The sequence below is a fragment of the Botryllus schlosseri genome, chromosome 14 (genome assembly GCF_051294905.1).
Source record: "Botryllus schlosseri isolate E-star chromosome 14, Bs_hap1, whole genome shotgun sequence".
In the NCBI taxonomy this organism is placed as follows: domain Eukaryota; kingdom Metazoa; phylum Chordata; class Ascidiacea; order Stolidobranchia; family Styelidae; genus Botryllus; species Botryllus schlosseri.
In genome coordinates this window covers 11,432,946-11,448,335 of record NC_137249.1, presented here as the reverse complement: position 1 = coordinate 11,448,335, position 15,390 = coordinate 11,432,946, and the positions used below count along the sequence as shown (strand labels likewise).

At 41.9% G+C, this 15,390-nt stretch overlaps 1 protein-coding gene across 2 annotated transcripts; it reads right to left on the bottom strand.

The window, feature by feature from the left end:
• Positions 1–5,633: 5,633 nt before the first annotated feature.
• Positions 5,634–13,738, bottom strand: LOC145455493 (transcription initiation factor IIA subunit 1-like). Of its 2 annotated transcripts, none has more exons than XM_080333475.1 (2): positions 13,604–13,738; positions 5,634–7,486 (listed from the first exon to the last, which is right to left on the bottom strand). In XM_080333475.1, the coding sequence occupies exon 2, from the start codon at positions 7,412–7,414 to the stop codon at positions 6,440–6,442; it is 975 nt and encodes a 324-aa protein (XP_080189601.1). In that variant the 5' UTR covers positions 7,415–7,486; positions 13,604–13,738; the 3' UTR covers positions 5,634–6,439. The 2 variants fall into 2 exon arrangements, with proteins under 2 accessions (XP_080189601.1, XP_080189600.1); XM_080333474.1 differs by lacking the exon at positions 13,604–13,738 and adding an exon at positions 10,289–10,384.
• Positions 13,739–15,390: the final 1,652 nt, after the last annotated feature.

Genomic DNA, 15,390 nt, shown 5'->3' with positions numbered 1-15,390 from the left:
TATTCCTTGTGATTAGATAGTTGTCATAGGGTGTAGGCCACCAATTGTGCTTTAATAGCGCGGAGGCACAGCACGGAGATATAAAACGTGAGATACGGTATTATTATACAATTGCGGTCCACATCATCATCATCATTGGTTTATTAGCAATTTTATCAGTTCAATACACCACAAAAAATGCGATACAATGAAAAGACAGGAAGATGTCGAAGCGACAAGGAGTATAGTCTATGGAATCTGACACCCACCTTGGCCTAGGCGATGTAAAGAGGAGGCATGCACACTGAATGAAAGTAAAGAAGATAGTATAGAAAAAGAATGCGACAAGAAATAGGGCGGCATGTCATGGGAAGCGATATCGATAGGTCAGTCGTGGTCCGGTAATCTTGAGGATGGACTGTATTTATTTAGTAGTAATTGCTTGTATTTCGACTTGAATGTGGACATGCTCGTCGACCGTCGGATGGCCGGCGGGATACTGTTCCACACATCAGGTCCGGCATATTTGATGGAGCGATGATCTTTTCGGTCGATCATATGATATTTGGACGACGTGGACGCGCGTGTGTTGTACTTGTGCGCTTTTGATTCAGAGGTAAAGAAGTCATTGAAATATTCGGGGCAACGACCGCAGTGAAACTGATACATAAACTTGGCGATTTCTAGTTTCCGCATATCTTCTATGTTTAGGACGCCAAATCTCTTCAGCAGCGACTTATTGGATGGGCAGCCAGGCCCCTTTGGAGCCCTAGCTATGATTCGGAGTACTTTATGCTGTAGTTTCTGCAGTGGCTTGAGTGCAGTTTTACTGGCAGCCCCCCAAAAGAGGATGCCATAATGTAACTTCGATCGGATTAAGGATTTAAAGAGTATCAGAAGAACCCATGCTGGCATGAAGCGCCCAAGGCTGTAGAACAGGCCGCACTTCGGTGATAATTTAGTTTCTAGGGACTGAAATATGACTCTTCCAGGACATGTTCGAGTCCAGTAAAACTCCGAGATATTTGGCATTATCTGTGTTGGAAACGGGCTGACCAGCGATATTAACGGTTAGGTTATTTTTTGAATTTACTGTCAGCAATTGCGATTTCGAGGCGTTTATGCAAAGGTTGTTCTGGGCCGTCCACTCATGGACTTTGAGCATTTGGTCATCAGTCAGGGCATCCAGCTCTGCCGTAGAAGATGCGGAAGAGAGGAGGTGAGTATCATCAGCGAACAGTGTGGTGTTCAATGAGGAGGTTTAAAAAATGTCGTTGACATATAAGGTGAAAAGGACCGGTCCAAGTACTGAGCCCTGGGGCACACCAACGGTCACCGGGTGAGGAGAGGACAAAGTGTCTGAGATCGCAACCATTTGTTGGCGTCCAGTGAGGTAGCTTTTCATGAGCTCAAGTTGTGGGCCCCGAAGTCCGTAACGCGCCAATTTCGAGATGAGAATTTTATGATCTACGCAGTCAAACGCTTTTTTTAGGTCGAGAAAAATGCTACATCCCACATTTCGCTTCTCTGAGATATCATAGTACTGTTCGGCCACGGTTAGGAGGGCATGAGCGGTTAGGTGTTTGTTTCGGAAGCCAAATTGTTGAGGGGAAATGACAGACATTTTGGCGAGGAATGAGGACAGACGGGAGAGGAGCAACTTTTCGAATACAATCCCGATGCATGGGAGAACGGATATCGGACGTTAGCTGGTGACATTAGTTCTATCCCCAGCTTTGTGTACAGGGACTACTCTGGCTTTTTTTAGATAGCTTGGGTAGACTCCATTTTCTATCATAAAGTTGAAAAAATGGGCCATATATTGACCGATATGCAGGCTTATCATTTTTAAAAACCATGATGGGATTTGGTCATAGCCGTCGGCCTTGTGCGATTTCAGTTTGTGGATGGCTACTTCTACTTCGTATTTGGTCGTAGGTTCAAGCACAATTGACTGGGATATCGATCTCACCTCTGACCTGGCCGACACAGGTTTTGTAATAGAAGAAGCAATATTTGGGCCTACGTTACAAAAATATTCATTGAAGTGATTCGCGATGGCTGCCGGGTCTGAAAGTTTGTTTCCGGTATCCGAATTCACAATTTCCGAAACAGACTTATGGCCTGTTTTCGATGTAGGAGAGAGTTAAGTCCTGACCATTTTTTCGAGTGTCCTTTATGTGTCTGTTGAAAAATCTCTCATTGTACTTTATTGCTTTTGCCTTGGAAATGAGATGCACGGTGCGATTCCTGAAACGTCGAAATCTTTCTCGTTCATGTTCTGGGCAGTTCTTGGTGTCTATTCGGTTATGCCACCGGTTACGTTTACGGATAAGTTGAATCAGCTTTGTGGTCATCCACGGATTTCGCTTCAATTTTCTTTGACTTCTCGAAAGGCGCTGTAGAGGTGCAAATTGTTCCAGCAGTGATTTGATAGCAGACATAAACTCTACAAATTTTTCGTCAAAGTTGTTTACCGAGATGTGGGGGATGGCTGATGTTTTAAATTGATTGAATGCGGCATCATCGAGCGCTTCTTCGTCCACTAACTCTCGTCGTCTGCAGAGGTGATATGTTTCGGGGGGTGTCCTTTGTTGTTCTTGTGATAGAAAACCAATATGGTTGTGGTCACTGATTTTTGCCGAAATGACAAATGGAATGATTTCCATGTCGCGCGAGTTGGTATATATGTGATCGATCAAAGTCCTTGACTTTTCGGTTATGCGTGTAGGCTCGGTAATCATTTGGTAGAGACCGGCGGATTTGACGGCGTTTGAGTATGCGTTGCCTTTGTGTTTTAGAAGGTTTATGTTAATATCTCCCGCAATGAAACACATCTTTTTGTCGCTGTTGACTTTGTCCATGAGATCAGAAGGTAAGATTACGGACGATACCTAGTTCAGTTTGACAGTTTAACGGTTTGCTCTACAGCGGAAAAACTGAACTCAAAAAGCGTGTCCCACTGTCCACGAATGCACCCTACGATGAAAAAAAATAAAGTGGTGTTTGGGCGGCAATTGGGTGATGTAGCCCGAGAGGCCGTGAAATTGAAGGTTGTGAGTTGTAATTACCACGTTAGATGTTGAAGGTTATGAATCCATGGTTATGAGCCACTGCTGTAAAGACACTATAGGTCGTGTCTCTATGCCAGAGTTTCTTAACTAGGGGTGTACGCGCAAGGCCGTTACTGCCGCACCTCAAAAACTTCAATTATAGGGACGAGCGCGAAGAGGCCCGAAAGTATTTTGTAAATCAACATAAATTATAGAGGATTTTTTAGGGAGATTTATTCAAATTGAAAATTCGCTTCGCGCGATTAAATGTCTCTAGTTTTCTTCATTCTAATATTATCCGGCCCACCACGGAAAATACGCATAATTTAAGAGGCATTTCGACGCCTGTCATTACCACGCCACGACACACCAAGACATATGAAGTTTCGCCCAACATGCGACAACTCGTGGTATGCTGCCAAAAAGATCGGCAGCGGGAAACCCTTGGCCGAAAATGAAATCCGCATGTTTTCTCAAATCTTCGATATATATGCTCAATTGCCCATGTCCATATGCGTCTGAATACCCAGCGCTGAACAGTCCTGTCCTGGGAATCTAAATCTCACAGTATGCAAATACCCCTCACTGGGGAAAGTGATCCTTGCCGTGCAGAAATATTAATTTAGAATAGCGTGCATTTCACGACAGAAGTTTTTTTTAGTTCAGTCTGGTGCGTTTGGAAGATTCAAATCTTCTTTGGAGCAGACAGAAGGTCTCGAAATAATAACATGCAACGAAGTAATTAACTAACTGCCTAACTGAAGATGCATAATTATTTAACTACGGGCCATAAATTTTCGAAGACATCAACTCCCTCAGCTCTGCCTGTAAATCTGATCACGTGGCCTGAGAGAGAATAGCAATATGCAGTTACCGATATTTTTGACAAAATTTATAACTAATGTATCTATATTTTGATGATCATATGCTATGCATTCATTGGATCGGTACTTTATCGAAGCTTGGATTTTTTTACCGAATAACAGTCCATTATTGTCGCTAGCATCTAAATAACTTGACCATTGCCAGTCGGTTTTGAGATGCACGCATCGCTCTTTTCAAAATCCATTGTAGATTACTATTCAACGATCTAGCTCCAAAACAGAGCGGAATGCATGTCGCTATTTTACAAAGATCGTCATTAGATTGGTGCTTGAAAATCCCATCATCAATCTTACATATAGCCCAACATGGAGACAAATCATCTGTGATGCACAGATAATTTAACTACGCGAAGTCCCTGCTATAGTTTCACCCAAACGATACTTCGAGTAGCCTACATTTAAAATGGTTGCAAGGCAGTGGTTCTTAACCGGGGTTCCGCTGGAGGTCAGTACACACACTCAACTCACATTTATCGGCCTGGTGTAAATAACCATTGTAGTCGTAGTAGAAAAGCACCATGAATACCACAAAATAACAACTCATATTTATATAATAATGCGTGATGACACGCCCGTCCTAAGGCCGTCATTGGCTGCATCGCATTGTGTCTTGTAGCCTATAACGCATTGTTCAATGTTCATGTGTGGTGTATGCCTCGATCGGATGAAAATTTTATATAAACTGACACAGTACAGTGTACACAGGGGAGGTTAGAGTACGAAATCGAATTCCCGTCCTTCTGGAATGACAATTATATCCCAATATATATTACCTCATCTGAAATTAATAAATCGGTATCACACTGTTGTGGTTAGCGCGAACAATGCGATAGCACTTCCAAACGCCAAGCCTGGCATTTCAAACTCATGGCCTGTGAAAGCGAATTGCAGAAGTCACTATGTTTGCACCAAATATCCATAACAACGTTCTCGTTTTGTCTGAAAATCATATTTTAATGGTGTTGTTCTCGCTATGTTGATAATCGGTTCATTTTGCGCATCAAACAGATGTGTAGTGTGATGCGGTTGATTTTAGTTTTTGTGACTCAGCGAAAACTGTGGGTTCCCGAACGCTTGCAGATCGGCGTAAGGGTTTCCCAGGTTAATAAAGGTTAGGAACCTCCGTTGTAAGGATAAAATGTCACAGCCATTACGACGCCAATTAGGAGTATGTCAAAGTTGTTTTGTTAGCGGCAATAACCTCGCTGCTGGTGGAATTACAACCATATCGAAAACGTAAATAAAGGATTCGCGAGTATTAATGACGCGGGCACTTCAGAATGACTTGACCATTGACTAGAAAATTTGACTGGGAGTAAAAAGTCACTTAATATTTCTCGTGGAGTCCGAGTCATGTCAGGTCATTTTAGGGCAGGTGTCTCGTAGCCTAAACGTCATTTGAAACACGTGACTCGCTTTCCTTGAATTCGTCCTTCGCCGAAATTTGTCTGGGCTTTTCAGTAAGCAGACCAACAAGAATAGCGACGTAGAGGAGCCCAGATAAACCTCCGACACTTTGAAACTACAGAACGTTCTACTGCAAAAAATCAATCCAGTGCCGACGTTGGTGAATTTATCACTGCGCCAACTCCTTCATGCCCTCGACACATCAATACCGCTAACGAACACCGTGATCCTGACTACTCATACCGACAGCGCACCTAACCAACCATAGCACTCGTTACACGTTGTCAGATATACATACATTCAAATGAAGTATACTCAAAACACTCCGCTTTATTCATACCACCATATGGAAAAAATAAGGGAGACGTATGTCGTTTTGACAGACAAAAGAAAGGTACAAGTTAAGTTTGCAGACTTATTTACTCCCTTCAATTCATTAGCCAGTGCATCACACAAAACGTAGCAGAAAGTCGCTAATTCACTACTCAAGACCATACTGAATGAAATAATATCGGAAGTAGGCAAAGGACCTACACAGTAACCAAGGCACTGTTCGTGGGGCTTGAGTAGTATTGTCACCCTAAATGCAATGGCAGAGATATCCCTAGCAGACCAGGCATTGTGTCGTTGCTCCAAGACATTGACGATATCTTTGATAGCGCATGGTCGTATGCCACGGAAGGGGATAACTATTTCTCATGATAATCAACCGATTGCAAAATATCATCTTTACATAATTTGATGTTTCTCATATCAATACAAAGTGGAAAATGCGATGTTCCAAAGTATTTGTGCCCATGCAATGTGACGTATGTACACATTGCACAATTCATACATTTCAAAGGCAGACATTGCTCGTGTGAACGTGGATACACGTCCGGAGGGTGTGAAGTTGGAAATAGATCAAAGTTAAACGGCACAGACCCATCGGATCCCATTCTCTCCTATTGCTAACCAGGAGATTAAATGGATCATAAACAGAACGTTGTCTACACAAGATGTAACGCCTCTTGCGGTAAGATTGCATGCACGCCCCGATTTAAAAAGCCGTATTTGCCGAGGGCCCGAAAACCGAGACATGCCCAATTTCAATGATACATAATCGAAAGCGCCCCGCTACCAGTCGGCCTCGCCCGTCGCTTTTTGGAACACATGATCTTTCCCCTCGAGATTCATGATTCCGACTTTTAGGTTAAATTTCCATTTGGCTTTGGCGCGATGAATTTTGTCGTACTGGCAAACCACTACGTTTTCTACGTCGAATAATTCGCTAGCATCTTGGTCACTGTCGTCATCGTTAGAGTTCAATGGCTCCTCGTCTTCGTCCTCCTTCTCTTGGGAGGCGTTTTCATCGTCATCTGCATCATCATCGTCGTCATCATCATCGTCATCATCGTCATCATCATCTCGGCCTAGGTCATCATCGGACGAAGAAGAATCGCCTTTTCCATCGACTTGTAGCACAATTTTCTGGCACCTCTTTTTTGGAAATAGCTTTTTCAACGTCCCTGATGAAGCACGCTGCTTGGCAGAAACATCTCTACCGATTCGTTCTTCGGGTAAGACCTCGTCCGCACAGCCGTCGGATTGCGGGACGTTCGAGGAGCCTGGGTTGTTGCTGTTTTGTGGATGGTCTTTCGAAGTCGAGGCTAAAAGTAGTGTTTCTCCGGTTGTTATTACTTGTGACGGAAGGTGCTGTTGCAGAGGAACGCCGGGATATGAAGTGAATAGCTGATTCTTTGTAGGCAGTACGATATTCGCTCCTTGCCTATAGATGACGCCGGGCACCTGCGCCCTTGCTTGTTGTGATGCCGCTGAGAGTTGGACGCGCGGGACTTGGTACATGACGTGTCCGGTGGTTTTTTGTGTTGGCATAGAATACGGATATACTGTCTGTCTGGCCCTGTCTCCGATTGTCGGAGAATCAACTGCTTTCGTTTGAGCGAGTTTGGTTTCCCATATCTGCTTCAGTTCTGTTAAGACTTGTTCATCAACGCCATCATCGAGAAAAGAATCCCGCACGTTGGTGATGACGTCTTGAATGACTTTTTCATAGAGCTGAGCGACCTGATTCTGAGGTCTTGATGCCATAGCTTTGGCCAACGCAATATATATGGCCGTTTAAACTGATTTCAACATCACAGGATACACAACAGGATATATCTAAATGGAAACATTGAGTGATGAAGAACCAGATACTGAATATATTACTAGTGCTCAACCAGTAGGTGCAGCAACTAAAGCTGCATGTATAGGAAATGCTTGGATCATGGTAATCCAACAGCCAAACTTTTCCATAACCCCAACCACGTTTAAATTATAGGGCCTATCAACCATTAGTCTACTCGTCACAAAGATTCCATCAGACAGATATGGCTTTTTAAACGGCCTGGTTTTTCATGCTGCAAAACAAGTGATTACTGATTTGCCTGTCATAACAGGTTTTTGTAAAATAACCGATTTCTTCAAATACATGTTCTAACAAAGCACGTATGGTGTCATAGAAACAAGTCACACAGAGACTCAAATTGCGGTGAACAGAGAGTGGTTAGACTTGCTCAGTCACACCATGCAATACAGCCGCCAGCCATTCTCTCTCGATAATGAATAAGTTGGGTCTAGATATTATTGTTACATAATTAGGAATCAGTGTCTTGTACACACCAAAGATTTTACTGACAGCACGCATGGTGTGATGCTTGGAAGTTGGAACTGTCTTGGCACACCAAATATATTACGCTAATCGTACCGGAATTCCAACCCGGATTATTATTATGCTATTAACACAGGATCTTATTAGTTATTAAACTGGTTGGTCTCAGGTCAGGGTCAGGCATGCCGATGGTATTGCCCTCTGCCGGACATTCGTATTTGCCAGACGTTTACTCACCATCAATCATATATTCATATAGGTCAGATATTCCCAGTACTGGTATTGTTAGTGGATCAGATATAACACAGCAAACCCTTACTAATTTCATACGGAATCCTATCAATCCTCCTTCAGTTTCTGAGCCTGAACCCATCGACAAATCAAGTTAGCCATTAGCCACTAACATATATAGTCATTTCCAATTTATCAGGATGCCAGGACCGTAACTGCCGCACCCCAAACCCAATAATTGGGGGGGGGCGAGCTCGAAGGGGGCCTAAAATTATTTCGCGAATTGGCATAAATTATAGAGTATTTTTTCAAAATATATGCAACTATTTCAAATTTTTTTCGCGCTGCGCGCGATTCCAAGTTGCTAGATATCTTGATTTTTGGGTACGCAAGATTTATCGAAATGGGCATATCGGCGCTGGCCATTACCACGCCACGATGCACCAAGACGTATAAAGTTTCAGGTCATGTAACATGCGACTTCAAGAAGTGTACCTGAACGATCGGCAGCTAGAAAACCCTGGCCGAAAAGGACTGCCCTTATGCTTATCAACGTATTGTTTGCTGCAATATTGAAGTTCTGTACTCCGAAAAGCCTATTTAGATTAGAATTAGAATTACTGAATTCGCAAAAACTTGAAAATTGAATGCAATCAGATCATTTCAAATCACAGTGCATACCCATAACCTGCGAGGAGGCCCAAAATTATTTAGTGAATTGGCATAAATTATAGAGTAGGCTATTTTTGCAACTTTTTCAAATTTTTTTCTCGCTATAGCCGCGATTTCTGGTTGCCAAATATCTTGATTATTGGGTACTTTACCCAAAGAAAAAATACGCAAGATATATAGAAATAGGCATATTGGCGTTGGCCATTAGCGCGCTAAAACGCACCAAGACATATTAAATTCTAGGCCATGTAACTTTCGACTCTAAGAAGTGTGCCAGAACGATCGGCAGCGAGAAAACCTTGGCCGAAAAGGACTGCCCTTATGCTGACCGAAAACTTCGTTATACATACAAAATACATATAGGTTCAATTGTCTATAGGCACCTACATGACTGACGCCGAATGTTCCTGTCTTGGCAATCTGAACCTCACAAGACAAATACCATCCCGCAGCGAAAAAATATATGCCAGTGAAGAAATACCAATTTGAAATCGTGTGCGTCTTTTAGTTTAGTAGCCTACGTTTGGGCGATTCTATTTTGATGCAGCAGACAGGAGGTAAATCTGATTACGTGAGCAGAGAGGACAAGAAATTACCAGCAATATATATGCAATTCTTGATCATATTGACCGAATTTATCATGAATGTTCGAAAATTTTCGCGCTTGGCGCTGGGTCGCTAAATAGTAGCCTACGACTTATTTTGTGACAAAAGCGAATAACGTGATTGGGGTAGGTTTATCACCCTATGGAAGACCAAGAGCCAAGTTTATTTTTGGGGGCCTGACGAAGGGCTGTTTCGTTCCTGCCAACGGGTATACGCACGAAGATGTCTTTTCAAACACACCTCACTCAGCTCTACCTGTAAATCTGATTACGTGAGCAGAGAGAGGATAGAAATTGATGGCAATATATATGCAATTCCCGATCATATTGACCGATTCAGTCATGAATTATAGTATTTTTCGCGCATGGCGCGCTTAGGCGATAAAGGCTGACCCAGCAAACCGCTCCAGTCTATACGAAAAGTAGCGGTGACCTGCGTATAGCCTGAAGGGGGTCTAGGGGGCGAAGCCCCCCATAAGGAGAGTTTATCATCATATGGGGGGCCAAGACCAACGTTTTTTTTGGGGGGGGGCTGACGAAGTGCTGTTACGGCCCTGCAGGATGCGATATACTAGCTAGGTACTACAGTATTTACAAAAGCTCTAATAAATTTACACAATATCACGCATTCCTTGGTCATGTTATGAGACTTATTATGCTACCCAGCAGTAGCCAATCCCAGTACCCACTCACTATACCCACAAACTGGGACGACGAAGAAGATACGAAACGAGCCGAGCTGAACCGAAGTTCATTACTGACAGCCGTGGCTATTACGGCATAAATTAAACGACTCATCATTACCTGAAACTATTTATGAATTTGAAAACTAACAGACTCTTTGATAACCGGAGTTACTGGCTGCAGATCTTCGACGCTACACCCCGTATTCCAGAATGCAATGGTACCATTGGAATTTGTTTGAAATCTGACACGAAATTAGGAGTTACTAATGTCCGGTCCCGGACCTGAGCAGTCAGGACATGCTAGATTTTAGAATTTAATTTATTATATGTATATTGCATATCTATATTTACATCGATTAAAATCTTTGCGTACGAGAAATCATATATCAAATGGCAATATTCATGACTGAACTGAATCAGTAACAGGCTATGTAGTCTGAAGTTGCCGTGATGTATATTTGATGTATAAACGACAAAGAGCAAGAAACAGCTTATAAAAAAGAAGACTGTGACATCGGGCATTAGGTCAAGGTGGGTGCCAGTTAAAGATACCCCAACGCAGGGTTATAACCAAGTCACAATGCTCCGAGTCACAAGTCAATCTCAGTTTTATAGTTTTGACTCGAGTCAAGTCGAGTCGTTTTCAATTCACCACCGAGTCAAGTCCGAGTCCAAGTCACCGAGCAGAGGGTCGAGTCCGAGTCATGGTATCATGACTCGAGTCGAGTCAAAGTCATTGTGTTGACTGCCCAGTTTCCAGTTGAAGGCTTGTTAATTCTACTTTTTGTAACTCTGTTTGGTGATATCGAATGGTTCGCATTATAATATACTAATTTTCGTCATTTTTAGAAGTTTCTGGGCACATTTTCAAGTACCAGTACTAATAGACGAAATCCAAATAGTGTGATTATTTTACTATTCCTCGAAATTACAATGAAAGGTCGGTCTTGGCCGTCTGAGTCTCGAGTCATATGACTTGGTTCGAGTCATGCACAATGACTCGAGTCCAAGTCGAGTCAATCCACAAATTGACTCGAGTCGAGTCGAGTCATTTCCGTAATTTGAGAAAATGACTCGAGTCAAGTCGAGTCATCTGAAAAACGTGACTCGAGTCGAGTCATGACTCGAGTCATTAAAACCCTGCCCCAATAACGGGTTGGTCGTTCGGCATCCCCCTATCTGTTCATTCATTGTGTGTCTTGTATATCGCATTGTACATTGTGTGTGTGTGTGTGTGTGTGCCGATATCCGTTTCTTTTATCTTTTTGTAATTTTGATGTTTATTGGTCAATTTATTTGACTTTCATATTCGTTCGTCTTGATATACCCATATCTTGCCATATTTACTCGTTTATAACCCCGCTGGGTTGCGACTGGCCTTTCTTGTGTTCCGTTGTAGATCCATAGCCTTTATAAGGGATATGATAGACGGACCTACGTAGATTATTATCTATCAATCGTCAGATTATATTTTCATCTGCCCAATACTAGGCTTACCATATTTTGAAAATGCAAAAAGAGGACACTTTTTCAGAAATTTGCAAGATACATAACCGGAGTAGAATTCCAAAAAACCGGTGAATTGTTCCCACTTTGCGGTCGGTTGACTGAAAAAAAAAAAAAAAAAAAAAAAAAAAGGTCTTCACTTCCGCTCAGATCTCAAAATAACGTTTTTTACTCTATGGATGACTAAAAAAAAAAAAAAAAAAAAAAAAGGTCTTCATTTCGCTCAGAGCTGAAATCACTGCTTTTCCTCCGAAATACCCGCCGGAGCTTCACTTCTGCGCTATTTTGCGGCATATCACTCGCAATTTCCTCTATATCTGACCTAAATTTTCAAAAAAGAGGACAAAATCTCAAAAAAGAGGACAAAAGGGCGTCCTCCGAGGACACTTTCGAAAAAGTCAAAAAAGAGGACAAATCCTCTTAAAAGAGGACGTATGGTAAGCCTACCCAATACACACACATACACACAATGTCGGGGTAGAGATTACTAACCTACGGATAGATACGCAAGTCCCGTCGTTACGCTCCGGCAAGTAGTCACACTTACTGCTGAGCAATCTAAAAGCAGCATAATTGGTGGTGTTATAACTTGCGACCCGAGGGGTGAAATTTAATGAAACTGCTCTTAGTCGAGAGCTACTGTCGCACTGATTCTGAGAATGCAAATTAAAATCTTGTTGGGGAAATGGAACCACGTCAAAACATCCCTCAACGTCTAAAAATCGGCATTGTTCTGAACGATCGCTTGACGAAATTGCCATTGTTATGTTCATCGTGTTGCGGTGGTGCCATTGCTGGAACAATGCCGATTTTCAGATTTTGAGGGCTGTTTTGAGGTGGTTCCATATCCCCGACAATATTTTAATTTGTATTTTCGGAATCAGTGCGGCAGTAGCTCTCGATTAAGACCAGTTTCATTACATTTCAGCCCTCGGGTCGCAAGCTATAACTCCACCGATGATGCTGCTTTTAGATTGCTCAGCAACAAGTGAAACTGCTTGCCGGAGCGTAACGACGGGACTTGCGTATCCATCCGTAGGTTAGTAATCTATCCGTAGGTTAGTAATCTATAGTCGGGGTCTCTTGAACTGTCATCCACCTCGACCTATTATAGTTCCCGATGTCACAGTCTTCTTCGATGTTCTTCTTTCTTCGTTGGTCTTTTTTAAAAGCTATTGATTGCTATTTTTTCTTTCTTTATCAGGTCTTTTTTCTGTTTTTTTTTTTTGTCGCCGTAAGAACAGCAACACTAGTAATGTATAGTCCCGTCCCGTCGTCCCCCAATCCATACCAATTTGCCTGTTGTGTTTGTTGGTGAGATAAATAAAAACATATTGACTATTCTGCAGCTATACGTATGTGTATGAATCAGTGATACCAATTGAGATGGCCTTTATTAATATCATGCGAAATATGTCGGACGTGAAGTCACTTGAACCAACCCACCTTCAATTCCAGGTCCTGGAGTTGAAGCATGGCCTTCATAAGAGGCCATTGCTAAAGAGTATGTTCCAGAAATATCTGCGCCACTATCAATAGGGCAGCGGCGTTTTGTCACAATTATCCCCCGCTAACAAAATAAGGTGGTCGGATACTTAATGAGTGGTGATTCTTATTTGTGACCCGATGGCGAATTTCGTGGTTTTAGGCGTAGTATGGGTACATTTTATTTAAATACATCGGCGTTACGCATTTACATTGTACGTTAATTTACTAATACACAACAATTCAAGATATGTGGCACCCTGTACTTGATGTAAATATTCATCGAGTCTTATTCCTTCATTCTATTCGTCTATAATGGCGCCGGTTAAGAATCACATGAATCGATCGTATCACTAGATTCAACTTTCCGGCATCGTGGTAGCTAGTAGCCTACGCTGAGTTCATAAAAACACGTCAGTTAGAAGCGATATGCACCACTTACCAAATATACCTTATTCTCTCTCCACATCCCTTTCCAGCCGGTTTACTGAAATAACATTAGAAATTGTTTGAAGCTAGCCCAGAATCGGTTAGCTATCACAATTAGGATATATTAAAACCCATCAAGGTGGATCCAAAAATCCAAAAACAAATTGGATTGCAATGACAACCTACAGTTCCAAGTTATGCTCATCCCATTTTACTGACCTTTAAAGTATGTTAGCATTACATCACAAACTCTGCATTCCAGTATATTTTGAGCAGGTCTATAGGAGGTGGGCCGCGACCAAAAAAGCCAAAAATAACTGTTCTAGGCTAAGGTGGATGTCTCCTTAAAATAAAATTCTAAGCCATATAGACACCTTGCTATCTTTCCATTTTATCGCAATCTTGCGGTTTTTAAATTTATGAATACCCTAATAAAAAGAATAACCGAATGAATCATTTGCGAATATTTTTTTAACTATAAATTTCGTTTCGATTCAGTAATCTGCCGATTTTGCTGAGATATCGCCGCGATCGTCCTATATTTAGGGTTACTATACGTCCTCCTTTAGAAGGATTTGTCCTCATTTTTCATGTTTTTTAAAAATGCCCTCCGATGATGCCTAAATGTCCTCCTTTTTTGGCAATTCGTCCTCCTTTACAACTTTTACAGCCAGGATAATGGACAGGTTCGACTGACAATCGGCATAAATGACGTGAAATAGAAAAAGAAGGACGTTCGAGCTTGTCATTCGGGAGTCGATCGAAATGGGCCAATCTTTTTTTTAGTCAACAAAAAGTGGGTAAATCGGGAGCTGAGCGAAAGTGATGACCTTTTTTTGTTAGTCAACTCCACAAATTTTCCAACAGAAATACCAAAATTGGCTGTTTTCAGTCTTATCAACTAAGTTTTCTTATTTGGCGAAAGTGTCTTCCTTTCCCGATTACAAAATATGGTAAACCTTCCTATATTTGACCTATTTATCACACAACCGAAAACATGTGACATTATGTAACAACCAATGATAGTGTCACGGCGTCTCTGTACAATAGGAACTGCCAATGATGCTTTATCGCAAAAATCACAGTTCAAAGCTTCATAGAAAATCTCGGTCTTCAAACGGGACTTTTTTTGGGGGGGGAAGTGTTATTGGAATAATATTGTTTTGCTGTCATATTAAAGATACGACTTTGAACTGATGTCTTAAATGATCGATTCTCACGAACGGCAGTGTTTTTGTCTGATTTCAGAAGCAAAGAGCTACGCCAAAGAATCGATGTTTGCTATGGTAAAGAATAAGTTGATGTATATATGCGGAGTCGTTACATCACTTGATACGTAATTTCCGCATTTAAAAAGAAATTATCAGCACTCAGCAGTTATCGAAAATCCATGCTACTCGCCGTTGGCTGGTGATTTCCCGAACGCTTTTCTGACGAAGAATAAATTTAAAGCGTGTCGAGATGGTCGACGTACGTAGTGGCATCAACAAAATAGTAATATCGTGTTTTCTGCAAATAAATCGAGAGATTTGTTTTGGAACGGCGGTCACAAGGTTACAAGTAGCCTGTCTCGAATAATCCTTGACATCCGAACATATCGAGGTTTTCGTGTGAGAATACACTGCCTTCGAAACTGATTCCAAGTGTGAACTTCGGTATGAATATGCTGTGTATATACAGTGTAGCCTCGCTAGTGCCGATATATAGCCTTTTCCTGAATGTGGAAGCCTCTTTCAGTTAGCGGGCCAAAGCATTTTCATTGAAAATATAGGGTGTAGTTGGTAGGTAATTAGCATCGAG